The 27,218-nt window shown below is 36.8% G+C and overlaps 1 protein-coding gene across 1 annotated transcript in view; it reads right to left on the reverse strand.

The window, feature by feature from the left end:
- Nucleotides 1-717: 717 nt before the first annotated feature.
- The window catches only part of LOC127424124 (leukemia inhibitory factor receptor-like), a 46,579-nt gene continuing 20,078 nt past the window's right edge, over nt 718-27,218 (reverse strand). The window contains exons 4-18 of the mRNA XM_051669041.1: nt 22,881-23,034; nt 19,621-19,893; nt 18,508-18,637; nt 18,120-18,253; nt 16,052-16,197; nt 15,648-15,801; nt 14,859-14,923; nt 11,357-11,576; nt 8,435-8,617; nt 8,066-8,167; nt 7,216-7,365; nt 4,179-4,316; nt 3,556-3,649; nt 2,933-2,999; nt 718-2,852 (exon numbers count right to left, since the gene is read on the reverse strand). Coding sequence (XP_051525001.1) covers nt 2,274-2,852; nt 2,933-2,999; nt 3,556-3,649; nt 4,179-4,316; nt 7,216-7,365; nt 8,066-8,167; nt 8,435-8,617; nt 11,357-11,576; nt 14,859-14,923; nt 15,648-15,801; nt 16,052-16,197; nt 18,120-18,253; nt 18,508-18,637; nt 19,621-19,893; nt 22,881-23,034 — 2,589 coding nt within the window. The 3' untranslated portion in view covers nt 718-2,273. The remainder of the gene's footprint in view (nt 2,853-2,932; nt 3,000-3,555; nt 3,650-4,178; nt 4,317-7,215; nt 7,366-8,065; nt 8,168-8,434; nt 8,618-11,356; nt 11,577-14,858; nt 14,924-15,647; nt 15,802-16,051; nt 16,198-18,119; nt 18,254-18,507; nt 18,638-19,620; nt 19,894-22,880; nt 23,035-27,218) is intronic.

The raw sequence follows: 27,218 nt of genomic DNA on the forward strand, positions 1-27,218 counted from the left end.
TACATATAATGTTTGTCTTGTGGATATACTGTTGAAATAGAGCACCATTCACTTTCATTGCAAGTTTCTTACAGTAACCGCAGTTTTTGCTTTTTTGAAAACTTTCATTCCACAACCAACATTTTTTTATTTTTTTTATAAATGAGGGACAAGTCGAAATTACTTTTTTGTGGTAATCAAAATTATGCCACAAATGCTGTCGATTGAACTTAAAAGATTAGTTCACCCAAAAAATGTCATTGTTTACTCACTCCTGTGTTGTTATAACCCTATATGACTTTCTCTTTCTTACCACAAAGGGAGAAGTGGTTAAACATTTTGTGCTCAGTGATGTCATACAATGGCAATTTATGGTGACTATCTCTCCAAGCTTCAAAAGAATGCAAAAGTATAATTCAGAAGTCTTATAAATTATTCCATGATTGTTATGAAAGCATACGATAAGGTTTGTTGAGAAACAAACCGAAATTTCATGTATTATTTAGTGAAAATGTTCACTGACCGTTGATCTCCTGTGCACGTGTGTTCATGATAGGGCACGAGAGCAGCAGTTCACTCAGCCCTCTCGCAAATTGAGGCATTCAAGCGAAAACTCTTTGTTTATCTAAAAACAGGTCCGCAACAGTGACAACACAACACAACACAGCTGCACACAAAACCAGAGAACAGAACTTACTAAACATATCTGAAGAGTTTGTAGTTGAAGAATTGATGCATTCCTATGCCCAGCCTTTTTTTTTTTTTTTTTTTTTTTACGGAATACTTGGAAATCAAACAGAAATGTAGAGGAGGCTACAGGCAGCCATAGTCACACTGTGTCCTAACCTGATGGCAAATGACACACGATAAAAGTATCTTTTCTATGTTGATCAGAGTTTTTGTACTAACCAGTTGTGACGAGCTTGTTTTCAGTTTTCGGCATTACGCGGGTAACTCCATCCGCTGTGAACTAGCACCGATCCAAAAACTCTCATAACAGTGTATTTAAGCCAGCATCTCATGAGCAGCTTAAAAAAAAAATCACTACTTGATTTTGGCCCAGAATGTTACACCTACCAAATGTTTTTGTGGAGGTTTCACTCTCTTCAGGTCTGTCACAAATACTCACCGGTTCACAATGGAGAAGAGGTGACAGACATTCCCGCCTACTCCATCTCTCTCTTTGATTGAGAACTCCGGTTGAAAAAAATAAGGCTGGGCATAGAAATGCATCTATTCTTCGACTACAAACTCTTCAGACATTTTTAGTAAGTTCTGTTCTCTGGTTTTTGCACAGCAGTGTTGTGCTCTGTTGTCACTATTGCTGTGGTGGGCCTGTTTTTAGATAAACTGAGTTTTTGCTTGTGCGTCCCATGTCACGAGGGAAGTCATATAGGGTTATAACAACACAGGGGTGAGTAAACAATGACTGAATGTTAATTTTTGGGTGAACTATCCATTTAACTTGTTTTGAGCCAGGAACATTTCTTAAACAAGCAAGTTGACAACATAAAAGGTCACGTAAACACCTTAAGCAATGTTCTTATATCGGGGAAATGTCATAAACAATTGAAGCGAAACCCTTTTGACGGCTTATTTAATGTGCGCATGTCTGTTTACATTTTTATGTCTGATAATCTGAAAAATCTGATAATTTCATAATCTCATGTAAACGCTGTATGCCTGACTGTCCGGTTTTTATAATGAACTGATTTTTTTATAGTTATCAGCATTTCGTTACATGTAAAACACGGTGATTAACAGTGAGATTATAGCTTTAGGCTGCGTAAGGACTTTCAAATATGAATGCAAAAAGTAGTCGAGAACAAACCATCAATGCATTGGTTTTGATCAAACAAGACATTTTCACAAGACTTTGACCGCCAAATTTAGCGAATCCATCCATTTTGTCCACTTTTTGAGCTCTCATGTTTGAGTGCTACAACAAGAAAAGAACGCTGAAATGCCGCAAGAATGTAGATTTTCTGGGACCACACCAATAAAACTGGAAAAGTCTAAAGCTACTGTTGCTAAAAGACAGGAACCCTGTAGTATGAACGGATGCCCCCTAGAGGTAAACATCAAACTGTTCTGAGCAAGCATCAGAAGATACAACTACCTCCAGCTCTTCAGTAGTACTTCACCTCTCTGGTCAGTAACACAAGTCCCAAACAGTAGTGATGTTTGATTACATAAATTGTGAGTGATTTCCAGTAAGGGACCAAACTGAAAAACAACCTCAAAGGTGAAGAGCACGAATTGAAGTGGAAAAGAAATGCTGAAGTAGTGCGTTTTCAGGATTTTCCAGAGAGAAGATTGTGGAACCAGGTGTTGGAAGGCTGCGGTTTCTCCTCTGAAGATTCTGGAAGAAGGAACTGGGATGATGTGACAGATGTAGGGCTGCCAAGTGAACCGCTAATGTTTCCCACGTCAGGAGAGTCAAACTGCCTGGAACACTGGGGTTTATAACCCATATTCAAGCTCTCCTCTTGGAAGTCTGGAACAAATTCGAGTTGTGGCTCAGCTGGACCTGCAGCAGACTGCATCTGTGGTTTGTAACCTCCACCACCGTAAGCCCCCTGTGAGGAGGTCGGGCTCTGGAGGCCAGTGTAGGTGATTTCAGTCTGCGTGGAGCCCACAGAGGCGGCTGAAGAACCAGATGAGTCTGAAATATGGTTACTGTGCGAACTGTCACCAACCACCTGGTTGTAGTATCTCAGGAAGGTGGGTTCGTCGGTGTCTGCCTCAATATTTTCATTCTCAGACTCCTCTTCCTCTGGCACCGGAACCAGAACCTTCTTTCTGAATTCCCACTCTGGAGTCTCTTCGATGTGGACCAGACTGTGAGGAGAGGGCTTCACATCCAGGGGACCCTAAACGCAAACAACAATCACGTTAGAGGACATGTGAGGAAGAGGGAGAGGAGGAAGAAATGAAATAAAACAAATTATACCTGAGGGGAGGACCAGTCTCCAGATACTTTAGGTCCAGGAATTTTAGGATAAAATGCTTTGTTTACCCTATAATTAAATAAATACAAAAACCATCAGGTCAACAGGTTAATTGGGTGATTCTCGCAATAAACTGTTCGGGTTATAGTTCACCCCTAAATCAAATGAAAATATCAAAATGATATTTTACCATAAAGAGGCCTATTTTTAGGACCATTAAGACCTCCCTAAATTCTCATTACTGTAATGCGAAAAAAAAAAAACAAACATCCTAATAACTGTAATACAGTAATGAAAATAATCCTGTCAGGGTCTTAAGATTTTTTTAATAAAATCAGCATAAATTAATGGCAAAACAACAAATACTACAACGATGTATACTTAATTGTATTTTACAATTTAATGTATCTTTTATTCGCAAAACATACAATGCAGTGGAGATTTTTGGCATTGCAGTAATGAGAATTATATGACCCGTGCATTGCTCGAGTCTTTTTGAGTATGATAGGTTCGCTCAAATGGAAAGAATAAAGTTTGTTTTAGCAGAAATATTATAAGCCATCTGGATATTACAGAATATATATCTTGATGGAAATGTCAATAAACCACCATAATACAGTCGTACCACTCTCTCTTCTTGTAGCAGAAAATGCTGATGAGGATCAGACAGCAGAACATGGCGCCTAACGACACCACAATACCAACAACCAACATGTCAGCTGTAGGTAAGAACAGAAGTAAGAGAATATTATAACTATATTTTTAATAGTATATTCATTTGTTATCTATGATATTAAGGTAATCTGAAGAACTACTAAGTAGCTAGTTGTGCCATTTAAACAATTCTAAAAATGAAAACATGCTTTGACTTTAATCATAAATATGAAATACTCTAAAAATATATATACATTACAATATATATATATATATATATATATATATATATATATATACATACATATATATATTGCAAAGAACTCTCTTATTATAAAGAAACATTTTTCACTGTAGTTGCTATATGGTTCATAGGCAATTAAGAAAAGTTCCTAATGTTTCATAATAGGTTGTTCAGATCAGTTATTTTGTTTTCTGTGTTCCTTAAAGCAGCAGTACATAGATGGCTTTCTGAAGAACTGAACTAGAGAATAAAAATTATTTGTGGAACTTAAAAATGCCCTCTTTTTGGCAAATATATGAATTTCACATACTGTGCAGAATTTAATCTGAAAGAGTAATATAATGACTTACTGTCCATCTCCAGTTTAATGGCTACAGTAGATCCGGTGTCCTCTCCAGCTGATGTGTAAGCCTTTACAATAAACTTGTATGACCCCAGAGACAAACTCCTCACCCTGTATAACCTCACTTTAGGATCGGACATATTACCTTGGAACACAACAATTAGAGACATTTATTAACAGATATAATGAATAAAAATACTTAAGTATTAAATATGTATTTTTAAATGCTTATTTTTATACATATTTTATATTTACTGATATATTATACTTTTATTTCTTTATTTTTTATTTAAATATTTTATTTTTTATTTGAATTATTAATATTTATTTTCCTTTATAAACATACACTGATCAGCCACAACATTAAAACCACCTGCCTAATATTGTGTAGGTCCCCCTCGTGCCGCCAAAACAGCTCCAACCCGCATCTCAGAACAACATTCAGAGATGATATTCTTCTCACCACAATTGTACAGAGTGGTTATCTGAGTTACCGTAGACTTTGTAAGTTCAAATCAGTCTGGCCATTCTCTGATGACCTCTCTCATCAACAAGGCATTTCCATCCACAGAACTGCCCCTCACGGGATGTTTTTTGTTTTTGGCACCATTCGGAGTAAATTCTAGAGACTGTTGTGTGTGAAAATCCCAGGAGATCAGCAGTTACAGAAATACTCAAACCAGCCCCTCTGGCACCAACAATCATCCATGTGATTATCTAATCAGCCAATCATGTAGCAGCAGTGCATACAATCATGCAGATACAGGTCAGGAGCTACAGTTAATTTTCATACCAATAATCAGAATGGGGAAACATTTTTATCTCAGTGATTTGGACTGTGGCATGATTGCTGGTGCCAGATGGGCTGGTTTGAGTATTTCTGTTTTTGAGTATTTGGCGCTGTTTTGGCGGCACAAGGGGGACCTACACAATATTAGGCAGGTGGTTTTAATGTTGTGGCTGATCGGTGTATATATTTTTAAATTATTTTTATTAATAGGCATTTTTACTTATGTTTACATAAGTAAAAATATTACAATTCATGCTAAATTTCTATTTTAACTATAAAGACATAAATTTGTGGAAGTTATGACAATACATCTGCATATGACCTCTTCAGCAAGACATCAACACCTATTTTTCCGTCATTGCACCCTTGGCCCGCCCACTGGTGCTCAGTCAGTCACACAGGCGAAGAGGTGAGAGATGGGGCCTGTCATGGGAGATTCATCCAAAGTAAACTTACACAGGACACCTTCATGTGCCTATCTGGATTTAAATGTTTTTCTACATAAATGTGCACTAGACGAAGGCTTTGACCATTTTCATATATCTCGCACCACTTTTAAAAGATGCAATGTCAAGTTATAACTCCAACCAGGATCCCCCATTGTGTTTCATTCAGCTGTGATGTCTTGCTGTTTTGTTTTGAAGGCGTCCTGGACTGTTTTTGCACCCATCTGTGCTATTTTTAATTGTTGGTCTTTGGTATACATGCACTTGATGGACGTCTGTGATGAGGAGGAGGGCGTGGCCACATGCGTCTCTCGCTTTCTTGAACCGGCGTCTCCAGCCGCCCCTTATCTCTCTCTCCCGCCGATCAGCTGGTTCAGCGTCGGCCGTGCTCCATCATGGCCCGGCCACGCCCTTCTCCTCGTCACAACGTCTTTGATCGATTTGATGCATTTGAATAACATTTGCAGAATATATTCACAATATGATTCAAGGTTATTGAAAGATGGGGCAGTTTAAATTGGACTATTGGACAAAAAAACCGTAAGTAACAAATTTTATTCACGAATGTTTTTTAAATGTCATGACTGTTTTATCGTTTACGTTGTGCTTGAGTGAACCGTTTGGTACATTCAGATGAAATATGTTGGTTGTACATTATGTACTAGCCCTGAAATGTAGTTTTACAATGTTGTGTGGAGTTCGTTCAACCCACCCACTTTTTCAGCTGTCTGGGTTCCGGAAGTATTTTCCCCATTAATTTCTGCCATAGACTTTTAATAAAATCCTTCATAAAATAGTTGTGAGCCATGAACCAAACCAACCAGCTCACAAGGAAAATCACAAACTTTGTTTTGAGGCAAAACATTTTTGAAAATCAGACATAAAGACAAAGGTACAAGGATTTTTACTTACAGTCTTTCATGAGCGCACAGACTACAATCCCATAAACCATTGTGAACGATATCATTGAATAAAAAAACTATAGGAATATATAAAACTATTGATTTTAGGTTGTTGATTATAAGTATAGAAACAATATATTTTGCGTTTATTGCAAAATATTCCGATATGTACAAATATATAAGTAGTTTAAGGGTGAAGGGAGACCGACTCGATTACATCATTCACAGTGGATCACGGGAGTGGGCGGTCGTTCCAATGCACGTATTCGCCGGTTTTGTTGGGAGGGGTTCTCTCATTGGTGGATCTTTCTCTGCTGTACCATGGGTAATGTAGTTGTTTATAATGAATTCTGAACGGATGGCTTCAATGGAAGCATATACGATCAATGAACAACCTCGTAGCTCACAGTAGGACTGTCTTTTAAGATTTATAAGTTATTGTTGAAAATCAATTAGTCTATGGGATATATGAATGGGATTTTTACTTCCAGAACCAGACTGCTGCGCTCTATTGGAAGAGCTGCATGATGTTAGCCAATCACAACAGATACGTTGAATTTTTAAAGGGCCAAAGGACAGCGTTTAGACGCTTTAGACAGAGGGCCAGAGGCAGGGTGGAAAATTATTATATATGACTAAATTGTGACTGTTTGGTGCAAAAAAAAAAAAAAAAAAAAAAAACTTTACTAACATTATAAGTGGACCTCAGTGAAGATAATAAAATTATATATATATATATATATATATATATATATATATATATATATATAAATAAATAAATAAATAATAAAAAAAAAGAGTACGTCATGAACCCTTTAATAAGAAATGTATAAATAATGCAGTTCTATTTGTATAAGCAGATGTTTGTTTCTACTAACACGTGTCTGAATGTGCTGCGAAACCTACCAATGAGTTCCAGACGTGTTGCGTTTGCCAGGTAGATGGTGTATCCACGTATAAAGCCTCGTTGCTGTTCCATCGCAATGGCTTTCCATGACAAAAGCACATCAGGGCCAACCTGATTGGCTGACAGTTCACCCACTGACTGTGAAGGAACTAGAGAAGAAAAAGCAAAAGAAACCGATTCAGATACAAACAGTGACCAATAATCATAAAACATAAACATATATGGATTATAGGCCATGCTCTAGAAAAATCTAGAGAGCTGACAACGAAAACTAAAACTGCATAGCTAAACTATAAGACTTTAGGCGGTTGCACACCGGACGACAAGCGCCACGCCGCAGCGCATTGCGGCCAGGACACGGCACAGGTATCAAACACAGAGCACGTTGATGCGGTTCAGGTGGTAGACAGTACACACAAAAGTTATCAAGGTTTTTCTCTTCTTCAATAATGAACAAGGCTAGAGTAAATAATCTATGTCCTTTGATAATGATTTGGGTGCGAGTTGCGTACATTCATAGAAAACAACTGTTTCGAATTTTAGAACGTGCCATGTTGTCTGCCAGACGCGTCCAGTGTGCTAACCCCTTAAATATATAACTATATACATTTTCACACAATTTGATACATTTTTCCAATAAAGGTATCTCATCTTTTATTCATAAAAGCAACAGATTTTGTGTTACATAATACTACCATTCACACACAACCACAAAACAGTTATGCTGGTTTGCCAGCATTTCATCAACAGGTTCTTTTTAAAAATTCTTTGAATTTTTTCCCAAATGTGCAGCCAAAGTAATATGTGTGAAAGCGTCTTATTACTGGTGATCAGCAATGGTCCTCTTACTCATTTCCTGTGTGTATCCATGCCATCGTTGCAGCAGTACAGGAGCTCCAGCAGAGAGAACATACACAGATATTGTGTACCGTACTCCCGCCTCCAGGGAAACTATAAATCAACAGGGAGGAATAAATCAACGAGGTGCACAAATGAAAACGTGCAGTCATGAAGTAAACAAGACATGAAAAACATTGAAATTCCATCAAGTTTTCCAATGACAAAAATAAATAAATCTAGTGCATAGTGGCTGCTAAAAGTATTTGAATACTTAAGCCACGCTTAAAATGTCTGAATGTCATTGCATTAGATAACAAAATATCAAACCAAGTGGCATTTATTAGAAAGAAAATTAGCAAAAGACTCTTCAATGCTCACCTGACTGCACCTTGATGCTGCTGTTTGATTCGGGAACTTTCTCCCAGTGAACAGGGCAAAGATCACTGCAGCCAGAGGGGACCCACTCCACCACGTACCCTCTGCTTGCATTGGCATAAGGCTGCCAGGACAGGTTGAATCCTCCATCTGTGCCCAACAGCTCAGAAACAGACACCTGAGAATCTACAGGAAGATCAAACATGTAGTTCTTGAATTAGTTGCCTTTTTGCTTCATTTTTTAAGGCCTGTCTACTGATTATCATAATTAATGAATAATATAATATAATATAATATAACCCTGGATGGGCCCATGAGAATTTTATTTTTATTTTTATAAAAATATGAATAACTACAGTCTTGACCAACACAAAATAGGTAGATTACGTTATTGGAAATGCTGTAGCATCATGGAATGCTAAGCCAATTGGTTTGGGTTCAGATTGCTCCAACCAGTGGTGATAGTCCTCCATATTTGGGCAGAGAGTCATGTGATCAATCACACTAATTACATATGGCCACCAGGAGATGCGCCAAGCACATGACAGACTCAATGATGCCTCAAATGACACAGAATGAAACTCATTCTGTAGAATCTCATTACATAAATCATGTCTGCATGCTATAAAAACCTTTAGTCATTATTGTGTTTGCATGTGTAATTAGTTCTTATGTACAATTATTATGCTTTATTTGTATGGAGATGCTTTTAGACACACTGATAAATAATATTTGTAATGCTATAACTTTTAATTGCTTTGTTGCATCAACACATAATTTTACTCAATTACTGAAGACATGATTGGGAACAAAGCAAAAGTAGTTTTTCAGAGCCACCTTATTTACACCCAGAGGTACAGTTGTGCTCAAAAGTTTGCACACCCTTGGAAAATTAGTAATATATGTACCATTTTTAAAGAAAACATGAGTGAGCAGGCAAAACACATTTCTTTTATTTCTTATGGGATTCATATTCAACTGTAGGTTATAACAGAATGGCACTATCATAAAACAAAACATGGCAACAAAGAAAAAATGAAATGACCCCTGTTCAAAAGTCTGCATACCCTTAGTTCTTAATACTGTGTATTACCCACTTTAGCATCAATGACAGCGTGCAGTCGTATAGCTGCCCATTTGTCTTGGCAAAATGCCTCCAGGTCATGCAAAGTCTTTGGTCATCTTGCATGAACCGCACTTTTGAGATCTCCCCAGAGTGGCTCAATGATATTAAGGTCAGGAGACTGTGATGGCCACTCCAGAACCTTCACCTTTTTCTGCTGTAACCATTGGAGGGTCAACTTGGCCTTGTGCTTAGGGTCATTGTCGTGCTGAAAAGTCCAAGAGCGTCCCATGCGCAGCTTTTGTGCAGAAGAATGCAAATTGTATGCCAGTATTTTCTGATAACATGCTGCATTCATCTTGCCATCAATTTTCACAAGATTCCCTGTGCCTTTAGAGCTCACACACCCCCAACACATCAGTGAGCCACCACCATGCTTCACAGTGGGGATGGTATTCTTTTCACTATAGGCCTTGTTGACCCCTCTCCAAACATAGTGCTTATGGTTGTGACCATAAAGCTCTATTTTGGTCTCGTCACTCCAAATTACAGTGTGCCAGAAGCTGTGAGGCATATCAAGGTGTTGTCATTTGTGGCATTGGTGCAGTAAAGGCTTCTTTCTGGCAACTCGATCATGCAGCTCATTTTTGTTCAAGTATCGTCGTATTGTGCTCCTTGAAACAACCACACTGTCTTTTTCCAGAGCAGCCTGTATTTCTCCTGAGGTTACTTGTGGGTTTTTCTTTGTATCCCGAACAACTGCCATTTAAACCTGTGTGTGTCACCTTGTGTGTCTGTAACAAGCGAGCCAAACAACTATGTGATGATAAATGGCTTCATATGATCACTATCCTTAAATAAAAGACAGTTTTTTTTGCATGATCAGTCATATTTTCAAAATCAATGGCAAAATTTCACAATTTCTGCCAGGGTATGCAAACTTTTGAGCACAACTGTATCTAATGTCAAATCAGAAAAATAAGAAAAGCAGTTTCAGCAGTTTCTTAGGCCTAGTCTCTCAAAATTGATTATAATCAATATCAGTAAAACATTTGAAAAGTTTTCTTTTTTTTTTTTTTTTTTTTTGGTCGAGTTATAAGACTTTAATTTTGGGTATGCCACTGAAACAGGAAATCTTTAAAAACACCCTCAGAACTTAAATGGATAATATAATACAATATTATAAAAGAACACAAAGACATACTCAAAGAGCTATCAAAAAAAAAGACTACTTTCAGGATTTTCTGACGATAACATAATTAATCACAAATTATGCCTCTAGATTTATATATATTTCCTTTCAACATATAGTGCATAATGTTTTAATGTGTTCAGTTGATCTTTTCATGAAAGAAAAAACCATAACATGAAACTAATATTTTTACCACTAGTTCACAGCAGTCCAGTCTTCTCATTGTGTCTCACATGGAGTGTAGGTAGTATTTGTTATTTTTAATATGTTATGTAATATTTTACAAAATACAAAAGAGTGCAAATAATTGCTAAAAAGTCCCATCTGGATTTCAATTATAAATAAATCAGCCGTTAAAAAGGGCTTTCGCAAAGGAAATTTCTCAATCATTTATTGATTAAAGATAGTTCGGCTATGACATTGTTTCATGAGTTGGATCTACATTGAAATTGCTAAAATTGTGACTATTCCAGAATAGAATGAAGCAGTTTCATGTCAAATTAGATGAATGCGTTTCATATGGAATTAAACTTTTTCCTCTTCTTTACATCTTTAATCTCCAAAGTAATGTGTTAACTTTGGCAACCCTAGTTTTTTATATGAATAGGTTCTTTACTTAAATTAATATGCCATTTAAAAAGCAAATATGGCCCACAAAAACACTGTGTACCTGCTCTGTACACGGGTGCCGTCATAGTGGAAAGCTGGGAAAGACCAGCTGGGTTCCGTGCTGCCACGGCAATGGTGATGTTACTGCTGTTGTTAAGGGTGATGGGATAGCTAAAGTCATCTCGAGGGAGAGACACTGTTGTCCACCTGTCTTCCTCTGCTGTGCTGTGAGAAACCTCATACCCATCTAACGCACCGTGACTTTCCATCACAGACAGAGGCTAGAAGAAAAGACATAGACATGCTTTTCATGCAGACACCATGATTACTTGTGTTATACATATTTATTATGATAACACTGCAAAATTAATTTTCTTACTCAGTATTTTTGTCTTTTTGTCTATTTTCCAGTAAGAATATCTAGACGTCCTTAAAAATAGGACAAAACTTGAGAAACAAAATGACATATTAAGTCTTGTTTTCAGATAAATTTAACAAAGTTTATGCTTATTTGCCAATGTGGATAGGAAACGATCAAAATTGAAGTCCTTTTTTAAGTCACTTTACTATAAATCTCCACTTTCACTTTCACATTCTTCTTCTTTTGGCGATTCGCATTCTTTTTGCATATTGCCACCTACTGGACAGGGAGGAGAATTTACAGTGCATTCAGAAAGTATTCAGACCCCTTCATTTTTTTCACATTTTGTTATGTTGCAGCCTTATGCTATTATTTTTTTCACATCAATTTACACTAAATATACCATAATGACAAAGCAAAAAACTGATTTTTGATAAAGTTGTAAATTTATTAAAAAGAAAAAACTGAAATATCACATTGACATAAGTATTCAGACCAGAGTATGTGAGCGGAGCGGAGTGGAAGCGGAGCGAGGAGTGGAGTGTCATGATTTTGCCTGGAGCGAGGAGCAGGTTTTTAAAAAAATCGGAGCATCATTGTTTTCTCTTGCTTCAAGAGCACTCCACTAATGCTCGATCACGGGCACAACACCTGTTAACGGCCCTTAATGCAATAATTCACCATGTGTTAAGCAGTGTTAAACACTATTGGCATGAACGAAAGATGGAATTTCTGATATTATTATATATATATATATATATATATATATATATATATATATATATATAATATATATATAAAGTGTAGAACATTCTGAAAATGTAATTTTTTTCATTCACAAAATTATAGGGCAAGGTTAATTAAAAGAAGTGCAACAATAGAAAATAACAGACAATAATTAGGCAATAATAAATAAAGTTTATGCCTAATAATGTTTTTTTCATCTAGTAATTTATTTAATTTATTAAATCCAGAGAATGTTGCAGACATGTTTCAAAAGTAAGCTATAAAAATAATTTCATGTTAGTGTTCCAATAAAGCACATTGTAGCTTTTCTCCTAGTATTGTGTATTTATTTTCATTTAATACATCTTCTGCATGGAGGTTTGTGATATTTAAAAGCATACTGAAATAACTTTATGGTGGAGAGGTAGTTAGGCGCTAATTTTGCCATGGAGCGAATACGGAGCGGGGTGTCTCAATCTAGGATCGTGGAGCGAGCGAGGAGCAGGAAGTGGACAACCTGGAGTGGAGCAGGAGTGATTAAAGAATACTTTGAGCGCGGAGGGGAAATTGTTGCTGCTCCACTCCACTCAGATACTCTGATTCAGACCTTTAACTCAGTACTTAGTTGAAGCACCTCTGGCAGCGATTACAGCCTCAAGTCTTTTTGGGTATGATGCGACAAGCTTTGCACACCTGGATTTGGGGATTTTCTGCCATTCTTCTCTGCATATCCTCTCAAGTTCTGTCAGGTTGGATGGGGAACATCGGTGGACAGCCATTTTCAGGTCTCTTCAGAGATGTTCAATTGGGTTCAAGTGCAGAATCTGGCTGGACCACTCAAGGACATTCACAGAGTTGTCCCTAAGCCACACTTGCTTTGTCTTGGCTGTGTGCGTAGTGTCACTGTCCTGTTGGAAGGTGAACCTTTGGCCCAGTCTGAGTTCCTGAGCACTCTGGACAAGGTTTTCATTAAGGATATCTCTGTATTTTGCTGTGTTCAGCTTTCCTTCAACCCTGACCAGTCCCCAAGTCCCTGCTGCTGAAAAACACCCCCACAGCATGATGCTACCACCACCGTGCTTCACCGTTGGGATTGTATTGTGCAGGTGATGAGCGGTGCCTGGTTTCCTCCAGACATGATGCTTGGAATTGAGGCCAAACAGTTCAATCTTCGTTTCATCAGACCAGAGAATCTTGTTTCTCACAGTCTGAGAGTCCTTTAGGTGCTTTTTGTATGTGTCTTGCACTCAGGAGAGGCTTCCGTTTGGTCACTCTGCCATAAAGCCCAGATCGGTGAAGTTTTGCAGTGATGGTTGTCCTTCTGCAAGTTTCTCCCATCTCTACACATGATCTCTGGAGCTCAACAAGAGTGACCATCAGGTTCTTGGTCCACCCCTCTTACCAAGGCCCTTCTCCCCCGATTGCTCAGTTTGGCCGGGTGGCCAGCTCTAGGAAGAGTCCTGGTTGTTCCAAACTTCTTCCATTTAAGAATTATGGAGGCCACTGTGCTCTTGGGAACCTTCAATGCAGCCGAAATGTTTCTGTAGCATTCCCCAGATCTATGCCTTATCTGGGCTTAGTTTTTGCTCTGATATGCATTTTCAGCTGTGAGACCTTATATAGACAGGTGTGTGCCTTTCCAAATCATGTCCAATCAGTTGAATTTGTCACAGGTGGACTCCAATCAGTGTAGAAACATCTCAAAGATGATCCAGAGAAATGGGATGCACCTGAGCTAAATTTCAAGTGTCATAGCAAAGGGTCTGAACACATATGTCAGTGTCATATTTCATTTTTTTCTTTTTAATAAATTTGCAAAGTTATCAAAAATCTGTTTTTTGCTTTGTCATTACGGGGTATGTAGTGTAGATTGATGTGGGGGGAAAAAATAATAATTTTAAAGCATTTTAGCATAAGGCTGCAACATAACACAATGTGAAAAAATGAAGGGATATGAATACTTTCTGAATGCCCTGTATAGTAAAATAGGACTTAAATATTTATCTGTTTCTCACCCACACCTATCATATAACTTCTGAAGACATGGAATTAACCACTGGAGCCGTATGGATTACTTCTATGCTGCCTTTGTGCTTTTTTGAGCTTCAAAGATTTTGTACCCTTTCACTTGCATTGCTCTGATATGCATTTTCAGCGGTCCATTTTAGTGTGGATTGACCTACAGAGCTGAGATATTCTTCTAAAAATCTTTGTTTTCAGCAGAACAAAGAAAGTCATATACATCTGGGATGGCATGAGGGTGAGTAAATGATGAGAGAATTTAATTTTTTTGGTGAACTATCCCTTTAATATCAAATGTAATTTTGCTTCTCAAGTAAATATCTCTTGTTTTAAAGATGTTCAGATTCGGGGGGTTTTCCTCTTGAAAACAAGACAAAATCACGGAATAAAGAAATTATTTTTTTTCAGTCTATCCCTCAGGATGGTCAATGTAAAATTGTTTATGTGTTCATACTTTCCACAAAACATGTCCTGTGTTTTCACCGTCCATCCAGATCCATATATCGGGAGAGTCGGGACCTTAAAATACATAAACTGTGTTATATATTTATACATTACCAAACAAAATGAAAACTATGAAATAACACAAATTATATGGTGACAAAAAAAAAATAAAAAAAATAGATAAATAAATAAAAATCTAATATTTTAGCTTCTCCAAAGTTGCCACCCTTCGTCTAGATTACAGCTCTGGGCTTTCTCTCAACTTTTTAAACTGGGATGCTTTTAAAAAGGATTGAAGGAGTTCACATTTCCTTCACTAATCCAAATTCTGGTTAAACCCATTAATTTAAAGAAAAGGTAAATTAAAAATTTTACTGTAAAGAAATTAATAAATAGGCATAATTTTTCTACAAAAATAGCATTTAAGCTTAAGTCTTTAGATCGAAAGGTTTTAAACATCATAAGAAACAAATTTAGTCCAATGTATCCAAACTTTTAACAGGCATTATATAAACTTCATATTTCTGGCCTTTTCTTACTTTGCATTAAAAGACATATTAGGAATAATGGAAATGAAGTGGAAAAGACAGGAAAATGATACAAGCCGCCCTCGAACTTATATAGCCAATCACACCACATCTCACTGTGCACTAACCACTGGACCACTGCTTTAAATAACCTTCATATAATATTGCTAATACTGGTGGTGACTACATAAAAGACAAAGCTTAGATCTATGTTTTTTTACTTCTCTTCTGCAGTCACAGACTTATTTTGTTTAAGAATAAGATCCACTCACGGTCCATTTTAGTGTGGATCCTGTAGGGGCCGTTCTCATCTCCCCATTTCCAGAAACTGTGCAGAGAACCACAGCACACAGACACTGTGTAGTCGACATCTGGCCACAAACCCTCTAGCACCACAGACGATAAACCCATGCTGCTGTAGTTGTGCTAAAGAAAGAGAGACATAAACATTATATATAAAGATATCGGATCATCTTAGAAATTAGTAGCAATATTAAAACAATTCATAATAATTTCAAAATAGATTAACTGACTTAAAATGACAGTTAAAGGGACAGTTCACCCAACAAAGAAAATGAAAACAAAATTTATCTGACTTTTTGTCAACTCCAAAAATCACATTAAAAAGCACACTGTGCCAAGTTTCTGAAAGGTGAAAGTGGAGCACTAAACTTACTGTGATGAACTGTTCATGGCCGGTGAGCCGCAGCTGGCAAATCATGTCCAGTTTTTTATACGCCGCTACAGACCAGCTCCACTGCAGTGTGGCGTTCCATGCCTTCACATCTACTGCAGTCACATTCACCGGAGCCAACAGATGTACTGCAAAAAAAACACAACCTTTAAAACCTTTTCTAGTATACACACCTTCAATCTGACTCGTACGAATATTATGACAAACTCTATCTGGTTGCATTTATGTAGATACAGTAGCATCAAAAATAATTTGGACTCTTAAGTCACATATAAAATGTTTAAATGTAATTGCATTAGATATAAAATGTCAATCCAAGGGGCATCGATCTGCAAACAAATGATGTTAGATCTTTTCTCAGAATTAACTTCATTTTTCCTGAGCCATTTTCAAACCGACTGGTACTGAGGAAGGGTTGTCCTACATCATTTGCCCAATGAATTTCCCTGACTGTTCCAGTAGTTAATGATTACTGAATAAGAATTTAAAACCACATCATTTTATAGAGATTGCATTCACAAATCACAACTTTTAGCTGATGAATTAGGTTAGTATATATAACTACAAAAATATTTACTATAGAAACGTCCATGACTTTTTAGAATTGTATTCATTTCCATTACTTTTCCATAATTTTTATTTAGAATCTTATTACATTTCCATGATTTTTCCATGACTTTAGAACTATATAATTTCCATGCCTTTTTATAATTGTAATTTCCATGACTTTTTAGAATTGTACTAATTTCCATTACTTTGCTGTAACTTTTTAGAATTGTATTAATTTCCATATCTTTTTAGAATGTTTTTAATTTCCATGTCTTTTTATAATTCTAATTTCTGACTTTTTTGGAATGTACTAATTTCCATTACATTTTAGAATTTTATTAATTTCCATTACTTTTCTATAATCTTTTAGAATTGTATTCATTTCCATGATTTCTACATGACTTATTAGAATTTTATTCAGTTCCATGACTTTTTAAAATGTTATTAATTTCCATGAATATTTAAAAAAAAAAATTAAATTTCCATTACTTCTCTCTCTCTCATATATATATTCATTTCCATGACTTTTTAAGAATTGTATTAATTTCCATGTCATTTTAAAATTTCCATTAATTTTCCATAACCTTTTTTATTTTATTTTAATTTCCATGACTTTTTAGAACTGTGCTAATTTCTATTATTTCCAATACCTTTTTATAATTTTAATTTCCATGACTTTTTTGGTATGTACTAATTTCCATTACATTTTAGGATTGTATTAATTTTCATAATTTTTCCATGATTTTTCCATGACTTTTTAAAATGTTATTAATTTCCATGACTTTTTTTTCCATAAGTTTTTTTAAATTTCCATGATTTTTCCATTGCTTTAGAATTTGATAATTTCCATGCCTTTTTATAATTGTTATTTCCATGAATATTTAGAATTGCACTAATTTCCATTACTTTTCATAACTTTTTTATAATTTCCATGACTTATATATACATATTATTATTAATTTCCATGATTTATCCACGACTTGTTTTTAATTTCCATGTCTTTTTATAATTTTAATTTCCATGACTTTTTCTGAAATGTTCTAATTTCCATTACATTTTAGAATTGTATTTGATTAATTTCCATGATTTTTCCATGACTTTTAAAAATTGTACAAATTTCCATTACTTTTCCATTACTTTTCAGGCCTGGAAATCACAATAAATAAAAAAAAATCCCTGATATTTTCAGGTTTTCCATGACCGTGGGAACCCTGCATGGTCATTTGTGAATGTATAGAGTCATTAATGACATTAACTGCAGACAAAAAATTATCCAAATAGATTTCACCTTCATTTTAAACAGTATATTTTTTGTTTGAAAAGTTTGCTTGTGCTATCTTTCTTTAAAATAAATGCTACTTGGTTTGATATTTTGTTATCTAATGCAATGACATTCATACATTTTAAAGCGTGGCTTCAGTGTTCAAATACTTTTAAGGGCCACTTAATATTTTTGGGAATAAAATAAATATTTTGAAAATGTAGCTGCTGGTGCTGGTACCGCGATCAGTAAGACGGGCGGAGTCAGTGAGCTGAACGGTTCCAAGAGGATTTCGAGCCACTAGAGTCCAGTTCCCATCCCAGACGGTCCAGTTACACCGGAAGATCTTCCCTTCATTAGCCTCCAAACAATCCCTGCAGACCAAAATATGGCTTATACAGTCCAGATTTTCATTTACTTTCAGGCAAGAAATGGCCTTCTAATAACATTAGAACATTAATGGAATTCTTGGATGAGCAACAAAATATAAATTACATAAGTACCCTTTCCATCTCATTTAATGTGGTTTGCTGTTTAGTGATCTCTTATGTACAAATGACATTACAGTTCAGAATGCCAATCGGGATGGTGTGTGTGGTTAATGGTTCTTGTGTTGTCTATTTCTTGCCTTCCATTAAGGGTGTAGTTAGTGCGGCTGAGCTTTTTTCTCAAGTGAGTGTCCCGTCCTTTTTTCCAAGAGCATTCTGCGGATGTCAGGTCCCGAGTCTCACAAACCAAACTCTCATCGCCCGGTGGATCTACAGCAATTACAAACAACAAGCCGCATCTACGGTTTTTCTTTCTAACAGAGCATAAAAATCATCTAGTGGTGGTTATTACACTTAAATATTCCTGTTTTTGGAAATTTAACTTTGCAACTTTCAAAAAAGACACGCAATATAATCAAGTTATACTTGTTAGGTTAGGCAGAGTGCTAGTCACCATTCACTTTCATTGTACAGAAAAAAGATGCAGTAAATGTGAATGGTGACTGAGGCTAACATGCCTTTTGTTCCATGGAAGAAAGAAAGTCATGTGTTTCTTCAACTTCTTATATAAAAGAGTGAAATAAACAAACCATTTCAATATTTATATACTGAAAATTATTTCTAGCAATGTTTCAAAAATTACGTCTGTCCCACAGTTTGCGTCATTTCCACCTCACCCAAAAATTTTGCCCCTAATAAAGTTTTTTCAAAAGTTAGTGTACTTGTTAACCAAGTCGACAAAAGTGTTAGTGAAGAGCATACTTGAGATGAAATATGAGACAAATGATGTTTGAAGAAAACAAAAGGAAATCAAGATAAATATCACTTGATAGGAGAGTATTTGTATTAGGTGTCATTTTTTATCAAACTGTAATTTTGCCAAATTATTCAAAAAGTGTATAAATATATCTAAATGTGTGTATTTAGGATACGTAATTTAGGATACATAAAATGTAAGCAATGAAATTAGCCTTAAAAATTTCCATCAGCGCCATTTTCACCACTGAATTCTATTAAAACACAATACAGAATTTGAGATGTGCTGGAAATGACAGTGTTGGGAATAAAAAATAAAAATTACGAAAAATGACATCATTCTTCTGCGATGCTAAAAGTGCCTGTTGAAGTTGAAGAAACACCCTCATTTTGGTTTGGAACAACATGAGTGTGAGTAAATCACAGAATTTAAATTTTGGGGTAAACTATCCCTTTAAATGATAAAGCACAATGCAGAAGATTTGAATTCTACTTACAGCCAACAAACACCACAGCTCCAGTAAGGATTCCTCTTTGGGAGCTGCAGACCACATTGGTGCTTGTGTTGCCAGACGGTGGTTGATTGGTTACTGAGATAGCATAAGTTCTTCTGCTCAAGCGCGTGGCGCTCATCTCCTGTCCCTTGTACAAAATTCTGTCAAAGTCTTTATTCTCACCAACAATACAGCAGAAGGTCATGTTGCTGCCCACAGCTACCATCTTATCCTGAGGAAACATCTGAGATCCAGCCTTCTCAGGAATATCAGACCCTAAAGACAAACAGATGTACAGAATGGGCTTCAGTAAATTGTTTAAATATAAATACAGTGGCAAGAAAAAGTATGTGAACCCTTTGGAATTAACTGCTTTTCTGCATTAATTGGTCATAAAATGTGATCTCATCTTCATCAAAGTCACACGTATAGACAAACACAGTGTGCTTAAGCCAACAACACAAAAACAATAATAATCTTTCATGTCTTTATTGAACACATCCCATTAAACATTCACAGTACTGTGGAAAAAGTAAGTGAACCCTTGGATTTAATAACTGGTCGATCCTCCTTTGGCAGCAATAACCTTAACCAAGCACTTCCAGTAGCTGCAGATTAGACCTGCGCAACATTCAGAAGGAATTTTAGACCATTCTTCCTTACAGAACTACTACAGCTCAGCCATATTCTTAGGATGTCTGGTGTGAACGGCTCTCTTGAGGTCATTCCACAGCATCTCTATTGGGTTAAGGTCTGGGCTCTGACTGGGCCACTCCAAAAGGTGGATTTTCTTTTTTTGAAGCCATTCTGTAGTGGATTTACTTCGATGTTTAGGGTCATTGTCCTGCTGCATCACTCAACTTCTAGTGAGCTTCAGCTGGCGCACTGCCACCCATTACATTATCCTGTAGGATATCTTGTTAAACTTGGGAATTCATTATGGCATTCAGTCCAGGTCCCGAAGCAGCAAAGCAGCCCCAAATCATGATGCTCCCTCCAACGTACTCACCATTGGGATGATGTTTTCATGTTGGTATGCAGTGCCCTTTTAATGCCATACGCAGTGACTTGTGTTCTTCCAAAACAATTCAACATTAGTTTCATCAGTCCACAAAACATTTTCCCAGTAGCCTTATGGAGTGTCAAGATGGTCTTTGGCATACTTCAGGTGCACAGAAATGTTTTTGTTGGACATCAGTGGCTTCCTTCATGGTGTCCTGCATGGATACCATGCCTGCTTAATGTTTTCTGTATAGTAGACATATGAACAGAGGTGTTAACCAGTTCCAATGATTCCTTCAATCATTAGCTGTCACTCAAGGGTTCTTTTTTACCTCATTGAGCATTCTGTGGTGTGCCCTTTGAGTCATCTTGGCTGGACGGCCTCTTCTAGGGAGAGAAGCCACAGTACTAAATCATCTCTATTTATAGACAATTTGTTTAACTGTGGATAGATGAATATCTAAGCTCTTCAAGATAACTTTGTAACCCTTTCCAGCTTTATACAACACAACAATTCTTGATCGAAGGTCTTCTGAAATCTCTTTATTTGTAAGGCATGGTCCACATCAGTACATGCTTCTTGTGAATAGCAAACTCAAAATATTTGAGTGTTTTTTATAAGTCAAAGTAGTTATAACCCACACCTCCAATCTCGTTTCATTAACTGAATGCCAGGTTTGCCAACTCCTTCTGTTGATGTTACTCTTCCAGGGGTTCACATACTTTTTCAAATTTACACCATGAAGGTTTGAATGATGTATTCAGTATGTACAAGAACAATACAATAATTTGTGTAGTTAAAACAGATTGTGTTTGTTCATTATTGTAACCTTGATGAAGATCAAACCAGATTTTAAGACAATTTTACACATAAATGCAGGTAATTCCAAAGGGTTCACATACTTTTTCTTGCCATTGTAACAGATAAAAAAAAAAAATAAAAAAAAAACTTTAATTGTGTAACTGTTTTACCAGAATTCTGGGCTCTCTCTCCACATCTGTGGTTGAAACACAAAATTGCAAGTTCCTTGCAGAGGAACATTATTTTGTTGTATACGTCAGTTGTGCTTCAGCACTGCTCTTGTGCGCGGATGAATCCGATAGTTTGAGGTTTACTCGTGGTTGTCTTTGATCACCATCAGAATGGATCTGACTAGTTACACCAAGAGTCACTGAGAGTAAGAAGACAGTCCTACAAGAGGTATAGCCAAAAAATATGTCATCTGAGCAAGTAAGTAGCATTTCTGCCACCAGACCTTATTTTATTTGTTTAAGGGCATGGCGTAAACACGCAAGGACAAATGCTGGAATAGAAGCCTGAAATCTCCTGCCAAATCGAACCCGACAGATGTTGTTCCAGCGAGCCCAGCAGTTCATCATCACTGTTCCGTTCAACTAGACTCATCAACACCATCCAGGACTGCCAGAAATCTTGGGGATGTGTTTGACGTCAGTTGGACACAAACCAAATCGCAAGAAAAACCCAATCATGCAGATTTGCTCTAAATAACAATAGGAAGATCAGACCCTTCCTTTCCAAGCATGCACCACAACTCCTTGTCCAGGCTCTTGTTATATCTATACTGGACTACTGCAATACTCTTCTGGCAGGATCTTTAGGTTCAGTGTTAAAAATGCCAGTGTGAACGCTAAGCGAACCAGAACTAAATGTATCATTTCTTTTTTGGTCCGGACCAAGAGAACAAGAGATCCAAACTACAAGTGTGACCACACCCTATGAAACATTTAAAAACGCATCTCTTTCGCAAGCACTTAACCCAATCATACTAATACAATAACGGTCTAATTTCTTCTTCTTAAAAAATAAATACAAATTCTCAATCCATTCTTTTACCCGGTCTCTCACTTTCCTCTGTAATTGTGCTTCTCTGAGCAATTTGCAACTTCACATTACAGAACTTCTTCTATTACTGCCTCCTTAGGCTGAATCGCTTCTGTTGTACTCCTCATTTGTAAGTCACTTTGGATGAAAGTGTCTGCTAAATTAAGATGTGTAAATTAATGTAAAATTATTATTGTAGGATTACAGTATCTAATTCTGGGTGAGGCAAGGACACGGTTTTGAACAGATTTTTTTTATACTGGCTCCATAATAGTATTTTGTTCATTTATAGCAAAAAATTAAGTAAAAGTGATATGACAAATAATCTGAAACTATAACAAATCTGGGCCCCGTTTCCCAAAAGCATCGTAAGCCTAAATAGATCGTAGAATCCACCTTTCGATTCATCTTACAGTACCTGGAATGGTCTGAAAGGGGCTCCACTGGCTGACTGTTTGTTGATTTCGTGCTCTAATGTGCACAGAGTGAGAGGTGCACTCCAATGGTAATGGGGAGTGCCAACTCCAACCATGTTGTCCTGTTGAAGGATTTGCTTGAACTGCCACTGTCTCCTACAAATAAAAAGTGAGCACATAAATCCATCTTGAATAAACAGATTTTTAAAACAAAAGACTGAAAATGCAATTTTGACTCTTTCCATTTTGAAGTCAACATGAAACGGCATTCACGACCCATTTTACATCTGTAATGTGAAGCATTTCTGTGTGAAAATGAATGCTCAGCAAGAACAAAAAAATTTTTTCTTCAATGGAACACAAAAAGTCCATACAATGAAAGTGAATGGTGACTGTAGCATTCTGTGTAACATCTCCTTTTGTGTTCCACAGAAGAAAGCAAGTCATTCAGGTTTGGAACGACATTGTTGAGTAAATGGCAGAATTTTCATTTTTGAGTGAACTATCCCTTTAAGATCTATCGACAGAGTCTGTGGCATGCTATCGATTACCACAGGAAGTCATGTAGACTCATCTCTCAGTTGAAAAGCAACAAAAAACATGTTTACAGTAATGCAATTACAATGAAAGCCTAACAGATATAATTTTCTGTTGTATTTGACAGTATGCCACAGATTCTGTTGATAGAGCTTAAGCAGCATTTAACCCAGAATATTCCTATATATAAGCTGTATGAATTACTTTTATGGTGCTTTTTGTTACTGTTGGAGGTTGACAAAACCTGGGGCCAGATTCATTAAGAAAACTCTTCTAAACTTCCATGTTCTTCTTAATTTCTAACTTAAGAAAAAAAGAAGAATTCAAATTTAGGAGAAAAAACTCTTAGAAATTGTAATACATAACATCTTTAAGTTAGGATAACCTTACAGTTGTCTTAAATCCCAAAAGGTAAGATGTTTAATGAAGTTGTTGATTTATATATGATGCGTTCTAACATGTTGAGGCGGAAGACGCAATGGGCTGTTTAAGTAGTAATGTGATTTTAGACCAAAAAGCATTTTTGACTGTTTTGTGTTTTATGTTATTTTTATTCTTAGCTTTCTAACCATGTAAATGCTATCATGAAATACAAACAATACATGTTTTTTTTTTAAGCTTCCTAATGTGGTGACCAATTATGCTAATCAAATCAAACGGATGCACTGCATAGCGCTCTCTCACCCCAATCTTTAGAGTCCATAGAAACATAAATTACGTAGATCATTAGAAGGCTTAGACTTTTTTTCCACCTCCCCCACATCCCTAACGGAGCTGGCCACAGCGGAGACAGCCTCCGCCACCCTTTCCCATACCCGCCTCTTACTTTCCGATATGATATAATTATCAAGCTTCCCAAGAACTTTTTTCCTTGCAGTAATTTCCTCAGTGAAAAGCCCCAGCTCTTATCTACTGAAGTTTCCTTTCTTTTCCTTCATGTCATATTAAACGCTGTCAAATTGCAAGTAAATTCTCCTAATGTTGTAAACTAACACATCTTATGCACTTTCCATAAAAATACAAATAAAAATATTGCGAGGTGCTTGCTACTTAAAGGTATAGTATAAAAAAATTTTTTTTACTCAACCTCATGCCATCCCAGATGTATATGACTTTTTTATTTCAGCAGAACACAAACCTAGCTCAGTAGGTTCTTAAAATGCAAGTGGATGGTGATCCGACCTTTGAAGCTCTAAAAAGAACAGACAGTCAGCATAAACGTCATTCATACAACTCCACTGGTTAAATTAATGTCTTCTAAAGAGAAACGATTGCTGTTGGTGTGAAAAAAAAGAACAATATTTAAGTACTTTTTAACTATAAATCATCGCTTCCGGTCAGCAGCAGTATACGCATTCACAAGAGGGTGAGGTTCACAAGGTGTCTTGTGTGACGTTTTCGCGTTGGCATGTTTCGAACGTAATTTCACGTTTTTCTCTCGGTTAAGACATCCCAGGATGAGCACAGAAACGCACCATTGTGAGTAAACACACAGATACAAATACAGATCTAAACAAAAACCAACAAAGCTTCTGTACAGCATTCCTCCTACTGTTGTAAACAGGGCACAGTCACCATGGTTAAGTTTTCCCAAACAACAACAGTAGCTACCGTCTGCAGCAAAGAGTACTTCTTCGCTCTATAACAACAATAAAAAACCCACAAAATTATCAGACACAACAAAACGAGTGCTCTACTTGCAATATGGTATTTACGGAGATCTGAGATAAACTAGAGAGAGATCGCAAAGGATAAAATATTCAAAGAGAGCGAAGATACAGCACGAAATGATGCACGCCGCCTTCAATCGGACAATTGACCAAATTATAAACAAATTAAAAAACATTTAAGGGAGTGTAGGGACCGTAAGAAGGACCTAAACAAAAGCGACAATGGACGGAGCAACGATGATTTGGACTCAGACACCGACCAGCCTGCAAACTAACCGGGGCATTGAATTCAGCCAGTAATGATCATGATAAACAGTGAATCGCCGGTGTCCTCTGCAGCTGATCTCAGCAAGTTGTTATATTTTCCAGCTTTTCTTACACTGTTGTCATCTTAATTTGTGCATTGTTCTGTTCTGTAAGGGGATTTTTGACCAGCTACAAACTAAGTTTGGAAGTTCGCGGCTATCTGTTAAGTAAAACGGTAGGATTCTCAATCAATAATATTATATGGCAAAAATCCAAACACAACCATCTGCTACACTAATGTTAATAATGATTCCACTGTAACAGTTTACGTTTGCAAGCCATAGTTCATACAAAATAATGTCATTATCGGTCGTCTTTAGCATAGATGTTGTCTCTTGCAATCTTGTTGAGCAATGTAATAACGGTGGATTTCATTAATCCGTATGTTTAAACGTCCTCAAAAACAAGAGTAAAAGCTATACAAACTCACTATGACGTGCCATGTTTGTTTATGTCTGAGGTAGTCACGTTAAACTAGCACGTAGACAGTAACTCGTTACGTCACCGTTCGGCTCTCAGGTCAGTGGAAATGCACGGCGGGTTTACGATAGGCTCCAGTTTGCCCCAGCAGTGAACCAGCGGAGCACAGGCTCGGCACTAGCACCAATCGCAATTTCGGTGGAAAAGGGCTATGGAAGTATATCGGAACCTTTGCAGTCTGTTCAAAAGGTTGGATCACCATCCACTTGCATTTTAAGGACCTACTGAGCTGAGATATTCTTCTATTTTTCTTCAAATGTGTTCTGTTAAAGAAAGAAAGGCATACACATTTGGGATGGCATGAGGATGAGTAAACGATGAGAGAATTTTCATTTTTGGGTGAACTAACCCTTTAAAAAAAGGTTAATAGATAGATAAAATTGTCTTTCTGATTGACCAGTGTTGACATATCGAATTTGTTGTATTAGACAAGGCAACCTCATGAGTAGGCTAGTATAATCAGACAATATCATTTTATTCTGAAGAAAATACTTCAGAACGTACATTTTTTTTAACGAATTGCATTTAGGAACATTCTTACGGACATCTTTTTTTTTCTTAAAGGTGCTATATGTAATATTTTTACTGTACTAACTCATATTGTGTCATTAGAGAATTAGGAAACATGCCAAGTTGAACTACTGGCTTCTCTGATAACAATGCTACAGCCAGTTTATTCTACATTGAAGTTTCCATTCCGGGCCAGGACTTTTGTTTATGTTTTGGCCTGTGTGATCCCACCCACTGCCCACTGACCAATAGTATTTAGACACCGCCGAGTTGCCAGATTTGAACAAGTTTGCAAGCAAACCACACTGCGTGCTGCAGCCATGGAAGCCAGCAAACAAACTGGATCAGAGATAATAGATTCCACCTGACCTAAAAAGCGTCGCCATCCATCAAAATACCACCATGACCTGAGGCGTAGTAAAACAAGGATAAATATTGGAGGTGCCTTTGGAAAATGGAGACAGCTTAAAGCCAAGAAATCCTTTAAAACAGATGCTGAGTTGGCTAATTCTGGCAACCCGCATGAGCTTCGAGTCTGGAACGGGGCAGACAACTCTCCAATATTTTGAAATTGGACTGCAGTACCCATTTCAAACACTTGTCAATCTTACATATAGCACCTTTAAGAACATTTTTGTGAATCTGGCCAATGGTCACTATTCATTTTCATTGTATGGAAAACAGCAGCATGAACATTCTGCCAAGCAGCTCCTTTTGTGTTCTATGGAAAATAAAATCTTACGGGTTTGGAATGGCATGAGGGTGAATAAATTATCACAGCATTTCATTTTTTTATGTGAACCATCCCTTTAAGGGTTTAACCATTATAATCTCTGC

This window comes from Myxocyprinus asiaticus, chromosome 3, assembly GCF_019703515.2.
Source record: "Myxocyprinus asiaticus isolate MX2 ecotype Aquarium Trade chromosome 3, UBuf_Myxa_2, whole genome shotgun sequence".
NCBI classification, from domain to species: domain Eukaryota; kingdom Metazoa; phylum Chordata; class Actinopteri; order Cypriniformes; family Catostomidae; genus Myxocyprinus; species Myxocyprinus asiaticus.